The sequence below is a fragment of the Capra hircus genome, chromosome 15, assembly GCF_001704415.2.
Source record: "Capra hircus breed San Clemente chromosome 15, ASM170441v1, whole genome shotgun sequence".
In the NCBI taxonomy this organism is placed as follows: Eukaryota; Metazoa; Chordata; class Mammalia; order Artiodactyla; family Bovidae; genus Capra; species Capra hircus.
In genome coordinates this window covers 545,544-553,084 of record NC_030822.1, presented here as the reverse complement: position 1 = coordinate 553,084, position 7,541 = coordinate 545,544, and the positions used below count along the sequence as shown (strand labels likewise).

The following is a 7,541-nucleotide window of genomic DNA, read 5'->3' as shown; positions in this document are numbered from 1 at the left end:
GCGTCGCGCTAGTTTAAGGGGTACCACATGAGTTTAAAGAAAATCACTGGCGTGTAGTTGATTTTCAATGCTGTGTTAGTTTCAGGCGTAAAGTGATTCAGTTATCCGCATACTCGTTCTTTTTCAGATTCTTTTCTCATATGGGTTATTACACAAATCTGAGCAGAGTTCCCTACGCTATTCTTGTTGGTTATCTATTTTACATACAGCAGGGTGTGTGTGCTAACCCCAAATTCCTAATTCATCTGTCTCTGCCATTTTGCCCCTTTGGTGACTATAAATTTGTTTTCAAAACCTGTTAGTGTTTCTTTTTTGTAAATAAGTTCATTTACATCAAATGACTGGATAAATGCATATTCTGCAAGATGATTGCCACAATATATCCATCACCTCACACAGTTACAATCTGATTTTTATTATGATGAGAACTTTTAAGGTCTGTTCTCTTAGCAACTCTAAACGCATAACACAGCATTGTTAACTGCATGTATGCTGTGTATTACGTCCCCCAGGGCTTACGGATTTTATAACTGTACTTTTCGACCCACTTCACCCATTTTCCTCCCCAGCACCCACTTCTGGCAATCATCTGTTCTCTGTATCTATGAGTTTGCAGAAATCAAATGTCTGATTATCCAGTAAATGTATTTTCTAAGTGTTATAGAATCATTCAAGCACAATAGCCACAAATAAAAATAAAGAATGTGTGATGTTCTGGATCTTTGACTTAGAATAGAATGCTAGATTTCTAATTAAAAAAAAAAGATACGCAACAAACAGCAGAGGTTTACTGTGGAGCGCAGGGAACTATAGTCAATATAATAACCCGCAATGGAAAATAATCTGAAAAAGCAATATATGTTCAACCAAATCATGCCGCTGTGCACCTGAACTATTGTAAGTCAACTATACCTAAATAAAGTATATACATTAAGGAAAAAAAAACTTAAAAAAAGAGAAAAGGTTGAGAAGCACCAGTTTTGATCAACTCCTTGTCTCACAGATAACAACACAGGTTGTGTGATGTCAGGTGACAGCTGTTTTGTGGCGGAAACTGTCTAGAATGCAGGCCTCCCGGCCCTGTGTCAGCAATTGCTCCGTGGCCCCAGGGCTGCCCTCCCCGCGTGGAAAAGCCATCTGGTGACAGGAAAACTTAACTATTCAGACAAAGGTAAGGAGTAAAAAAGAGTGGTGGAAGTTATAGGGAGGGAAATTGTTTGTTCTGCATAACAAAAAAATGTTAAACATCAGGTGGAACTGTTCAACCAGAGAAAGTGTTTGGGAGTGTTTGGAATAATCGTAAAAAGAAAAATTACAGTACGTTGAGGCAGAGGCTGAATGGCTACCCTTGATCATCTCCTAGGTCCTTTTCAGACTTCTAATGTAGAGAGCTGCTCACGTGTCCGCGTCCTCAGAAGACTCGAGAGCGTTGAGCTTCGCCATCATCGTTAACAAACGTGTGTTAAGGAGAGAAGCTGGAACGCGATTTCTGACTTGTTCGCCTTTCCCACTGCTGACCACCTGGGGGCGCACGAGCCCTCCTCGGACCCGAGACGGGACGGCGACCCCGGATCGCCGGGTGCAGGGACGCGGACCGAGGCGAAGACCGGGGCGGGGCGAGGGTGCAAACCGTCCTCCCGTCGCAGACCGCCTCCAAGGGAGGCCAGCACGCCAGCATGGATGGCGCATCGAGATCGCACCGGAGGCCGAATTCTGCTAGGGTTATGGAAAAAACCAATTTTTAAAATATGGATAATTTTAAAAGTCTCTACTGAACTTGTTATAATACTGTTCCTGTTTCATGATTTGGTCGCTCGGTTCCTGAGCAGGGATGGAACCCACACTGCACGCCCCCACCCCCGTGGAAAGGGGAAGTCTTAACCACGGGAGGGAAACCACAGAGCCAGGGAAATATTCACAGCATTTAATCTGCATGGATAGCGCAGATTCTTTCCCTGAAGCGAGGACTGACCCTTCGCCACCGCCGGTCCCAGTTTTTGAGCTCCACTCCTTATCTGCGGGACATAGCGTTTGTTCCCAAGCAGGAAGCCGGACAGGGAAGAGGAAAGAAAGTGGAGGCGCGGGGGCGCGGGGGTGGGGGTGGGGAGACGGAGGGGCAGGGGGAAAACACGCCCAGCTCTCGGAAGGGAACACCGGCCAGGCAAGACTGATGGCAGGAGCAGCCGGGGGCGGCAGAGGACGAGATGGCTGGATGGCATCACCGACGCGATGTCACGAGTTTGAGCAAGCTGTGGGAGTTGGTGATGGTTAGGGAAGCCTGGCGTGCTGCAGTCCATGGGGTCGCAAAGAGTCGGACACGACTGAGCGACTGAACTGAACTGGCCCACCTGGAGAAATCAGATAGGAAATAATAGCTTAAGGTTTCCAATACAAACATCTTCCTTTTACACCTCTGCCCCACAGGAGACGAATCAGTCGCTCCTCCTCTGGCAACAGGCCTCGCAGCAAACGGGGAAGCTGTACTATCTCTGATTCACCCCCTAGAGAAGCAGTAACTTTGCAAAGGGGTCCACACGGTGAGTGGCAGCTGTTCTGACTGCATCACTGAACTGCGTACATTTCTCTGACGGATCCCCATGGCCGACATCATAAAATCCAAATTCTTCGTCCCAGCCCACCCCACCCTGCCTCACCTCCAGTAATTTTCACGAAGTAGAGTTTTTCAGCTCCAACCTGCAGTTCCCAGACCTTACATATTCCTTTACTTGGAAGGCCCTTCCTCCAGGCAGAATTAGTAGCTCTCTCTCCCATCTATTGGGAGGCTTCCCAGTTGGCGCTAGTGGTAAAGAACCCGCTTGCCGATGCAGAAGACACAAGAGACACAGGTTCAATCACTGCGCTGGGAAGATCTCCCAGAGGAGGGCATGGCAACCCACACCAGTATTCTTGCCTGGAGAATGCCAAGAACAGACGAGCCTGGTGGGCTACAGTCCATGGGGTCGCAAAGGATTGGAAGAGGGGTGTTTGCTGTGACCAGTGGGTTCTCTTGGCAAAACTCTGTTAGCCTTTGCCCTGCTTCATTCTGTACCCCAAGGGCAAATTTGCCTGTTACTGCAGGTATTTCTTGATTTCCTATTTTTGCATTCCAGTCCCCTATAATGAAAAGGACATCTTTTGGGGGTGTTAGCTCTAGAAGGCCTTGTAGGTCTTCATAAAATCGTTCAACTTCAGCTTCTTCAGCGTTACTGGTTTTGGCATAGGCTTGGATTACTGTGATATTAAATGGTTTGCCTTGGAGATAAACAGAGATCATTCTGTCGTTTTTCAGATTGCATCCAAGTACTGCATTTTGGACTCTTTTGTGGACTGTGATGGCTACTCCATTTCTTCTAAGGGATTCTTGCCTGCAGTAGTAGATATAATGGTCATCTGAGTTAAATTCACCCATTCCAGTCCACTTTAGTTCTCTGATTCCTGAAATGTCAATGTTCACTCTTGCCATCACCTGTTTGACCACTTCCAATTTGCCTTGATTCATGGACCTAACATTCCAGGTTCCTATGCAGTATTGGTTTTTACAGCATCGGAATTTACTTCCTTCACCAGTCACATCCACAACTGGGTGTTGTTTTTGCTTTGGCTCTGTCTCTTCATTCTTTCTGGAGTTATTTCTCCGCTGATACGAACAAAGCTAGTGGACATAATGGAATTCCAGTTAAGCTATTTCAAATCCTAAAGGATGATGCTGTGAAAGTGCTGCACTCAATATGCCAGCAAACTTGGAAAACTCAGCAGTGGCCACAGGATTGGATAAGGTCACTTTTCATTCCAATCCCAAAGAAAGGCAATGCCAAAGAATGCTCAAACTGCCACACCATTGCACTCATCTCACATGCTAGCAAAGAAATGCTCAAAATTCTCCGAGCCAGGCTTCAGCAGTATGTGAACGGTGAACTTCCAGATGTTCAAGTTGGAGGAACCAGAAATCAAATTGCCAACATCCGTTGGATCACTGAGAAAGCAAGAGAGTTCCAGAGAAACATCTACTTCTGCTTTATTGATAATGCCAAAGCCTTTCACTCTGTGGATCCACAACAAAATGTGGAAAATTCTGGAAGAGATGGGAATACCAGACCATCTGACCTGTCTGACCTGACCTGACCTGTCTCTTGAGAAATCTGTATGCAGGTCAGGAAGCAACAGTTAGAACTGGACATGGAACAACAGGCTGGTTCCAAATTGGGAAAGGAGTAAGTCAAGGCTGTATATTGTCACCCTGCTTATTTGACTTATATGCAGAGTACATCATGAGAAACACTGGGCTGGATGAAGCACAAGCTGGAATCAAGGTTGCCAGGAGAAATATCAATAACCTCAGATATGTAGATGACACCACCCTTATGGCAGAAAGTGAAGAGGAACTAAAAAGCCTCTTGATGAAAGTGAAAGAGGAGAGTGAAAAAATTGGCTTGAAACTCAACATTCAGAAAACGAAGATCATGGCATCTGGTCCCATCACTTTATGGCAAAGAGGGGAAAACAACGGAAACAGTGAGAGACTTTATTTTGGGGGGCTCCCAAATCACTGCAGATGGTGACTGCAGCCATGAAATGAAAAGGCACTTACTCCTTGGAAGGAAAGTTATGACCAACCTGGACAGTATATTACAAAGCAGAGATGTTACTTTGCCAACAAAGGTCCGTCTAGTCAAGGCTATGGTTTTTCCAGTGGTCATGTATGGATGTGAGAGTTGGACTGTGAAGAAAGCTGAGCACTGAAGGACTGATGCTTTTGAACTGTGGTGTTGGAGAAGACTCTAGAGAGTCCCTTGGGCTGCAAGGAGATCCAACCAGTCCATCCTAAAGGAAATCAGTCTTGAATATTCATTGGAAGGATGATGTTGAAGCTGAAATTCCGTACTTTGGTCACGAAGAGCTGACTCATTTGAAAAGACCCTGCTGCTGGGAAGGATTGAAGCCGGGAGGCGAAGGGGCCAGCAGAGGTTGAGATGGCTGGATGGCATCACCGACTTAACGGACATGAGTTTGAACAAGCTCTGGGAGTTGGTGATGGACAGGGAGGCCTGGCGTGCTGCAGCCGTGGGGTCGCAGAGAGTCGTGCACGACCGAGCGCGCGCACCCAGGCGGGACCGCCCCTCGGCCCGGGCGCGGGCCCTTTAAGGGCGGGGCGCGGCCCAGGTGAGGGCGGGCCGCCGCCGGAGCCGCGCCCCCGGAGCCGCGTCGGGAGCGCGGGCGGGCCTCGCGGGGCCGCGGACGCTCCTTCTCGCCGGGCCGCCGCCTCTTCCGGCCGCTCACCTGGGCCCCGGCCCCGGCGCCAGGATGAAGGACCGGCTGGAGCAGCTGAAGGCCGTGAGTCCGGGGGCGGGGGGCGGCTTCCTCCGGCGCCGGGCGCAGGCCTGCTCTCCCCGAGCCGGGCGCGCGCGGCCCCCTCGCGGGTCGCCTGCCGCCGGGCGGCGCCCTCCCTGGACGCCCGTGCCCCGCCCGGCTGGACGGCGGCTGTCGGGGGCTGGGGTCCGCGGGGGCGTCCGGAGGGGCTCCGCGTGGAGGTCGGGGGCGCGCACCGCCTGCTCGCCGCTGCCGGGCGCTGCGCCCGGCCCCGCCGCCTCCGGGCGCCCCGGGTCTCTCTCCGCTTGGGGGGCGCTGAGCCCGCTGCCCTCGCCCCCGAGAGAGCAGCTCCCGTGGGCGACCGCCTGACCGTGAGCTGATCTGGTCCAGCGGATGTCCAGCGCCTCGGCACCCCCAGCTGTCTGTAATTGTTAATCCCCCCGCCTGCGACCCGCATCCGTGGGACGGCTGTGATCAGAGCCGAGGGTCTGAAGGGAGTCGGCTTCCAGCCCTGCTGCGTAAAAGCGGTGAAGCCTTGGGCAGCCTACTCCTGTGAACTTGTTTCCTTGTCTGTCGAAGGAAGGAAGGTTAATGGTACCCTAGAGATTTGTGTTGAGATCGGATGATGTAATCGGGCTTAGTATAGAGAGAGGGTAAAGCATGGGTTTTTACGCGCAATATTCATTGACTCGTTGAATAAGTAATTACTGAGTGTTCTCTATGAGGCAAACCCAGTGCTAAGCCCTGGGGATTGGGTGACTCAGGCTCTATCTTAGGGGAATTTAAGATCTAGCCCTTGATGCAATGTCGTCCCATCTACTTGGGAGCTTGTGGGAGGCGCGGCCGCTTAGGCCTGCCTCCAGAGTGAGGGAATCAGAATCTGATTATCCATAAATCTCTCCAGGTAGTCATGCGCACACTGAACGAAGTCTGAGCAACAGGGGTCTGGATAGAGGGGTTTCCTCCCCGCTCCACTGCCTGCCAGCTCTGCCCGTGACCTTGGAGCCTAAGTTTTGTCATCTGTGAAATGGGTATTCCTGAGGACTAAAACCGAGAGAGCTCGCACAGCCTTTTACGGTGCGTGGGGCACCCAGGACTAAGCACTGGTGAACCTCACGCCGGTCACTGTGAAATCTCCTCGGAAAAGTGAAGCCTTGAGCAAGCGTGAGGGAGTGCTGGGCTGATGTCCCAGCTGTTTCCTTTCCCTGCCCTCGCCCGAGCTGAGACCTTCCTGACCCTTTCACCCCTCGTAGTAGGACTGCGTTGGAGGCAGGGGAGAGGAGGGGATGGTCACTGGTGGTGGGTGTCAGCCGCCGTGCCGCCTCCTTGCCCTTTGTCGTCTGAGTCTCGCAACGTCCCTGAAATAACAGAGCATCAGTGGCTGCCTCTGTGTGTAAAGAGTGGAAGACTAGAGCTCAGCCTGGGGAGGACGGATGCCCCGGGTTATGGGGCGGACGGGAGCCCGGTCCAGGGAGGAGCCAGGCTCCTGACCTCTCCCCGAGCCTTTGCCCCAGAGGCAGAGAGCAAAGCAGAGCGTGGCGTTGAAGCTCACCGGTCCAGCACAATCTGCAGTCATGGGGTGGTGCAGAGCTGGTCGGCGGGAGAGGCAGTGCCCTTCCTTAAGTGAGGAAGTCCATTTCCACGGCAAGATGCCCTTTCAACAGACAGCAGAGAGCCTCAGTGAGCTGAGTCCTAAGTATACATTCAGCTTGTTGGGAGGAACCCAAGCAAGTCCCTTTTTCCCTCCGAGCCTCAGTGCTACCGTCTGTGAAATGGCGCCAATGCTGCGTCTCTCCCTTTTCCTCCCGGGAGCGCGGCGGGAGTGAGATGTAGACGGAGCTGTGAGGCTGGGGGTGCGGCCTCGTGGAGCAGGGGCATGGATGACGGCGCCGTGCAAAGAGGACGGGGCTCGCACGGGGCTCGGGTTCAGGAGATTCTGACCGTGGCTTTGCCGCCGAGCGCCTGCTCCTCGCTGCCGCTGCGCCTCACTGCTGCTCTCACGCCACTTTGTAACACAGGTGGAGTTCGGTGGATCTCCGAGCCCCTTCCAGCAATGTTAACGTTTTCCTTGAAGACTGGTAGTGTTAAGGTTTCGGTGGGTTTTGGCTTCCAGCTCACCTCCCCTAGCCAGCCCCTCCTTACTCCCGGGGAGAGAGCGCGCCCCTTCACGGCAACACCGTTGCCATCCTCCCTCTCTGATTCCTTTTGTCAGGGTTTGCTAACCTGCTCGAAGC

General features: G+C 52.0%; 1 protein-coding gene across 3 annotated transcripts in view; it reads left to right on the top strand.

Annotated features, from left to right (window-relative positions):
- The window catches only part of STX3 (syntaxin 3), a 46,430-nt gene continuing 44,096 nt past the window's right edge, over window positions 5,208-7,541 (top strand). For all 3 annotated transcript variants that reach the window (XM_018059016.1, XM_018059015.1, XM_018059014.1), the window contains exon 1: window positions 5,208-5,331. In XM_018059016.1, coding sequence (XP_017914505.1) covers window positions 5,302-5,331 — 30 coding nt within the window. In that variant the 5' untranslated portion in view covers window positions 5,208-5,301. The remainder of the gene's footprint in view (window positions 5,332-7,541) is intronic.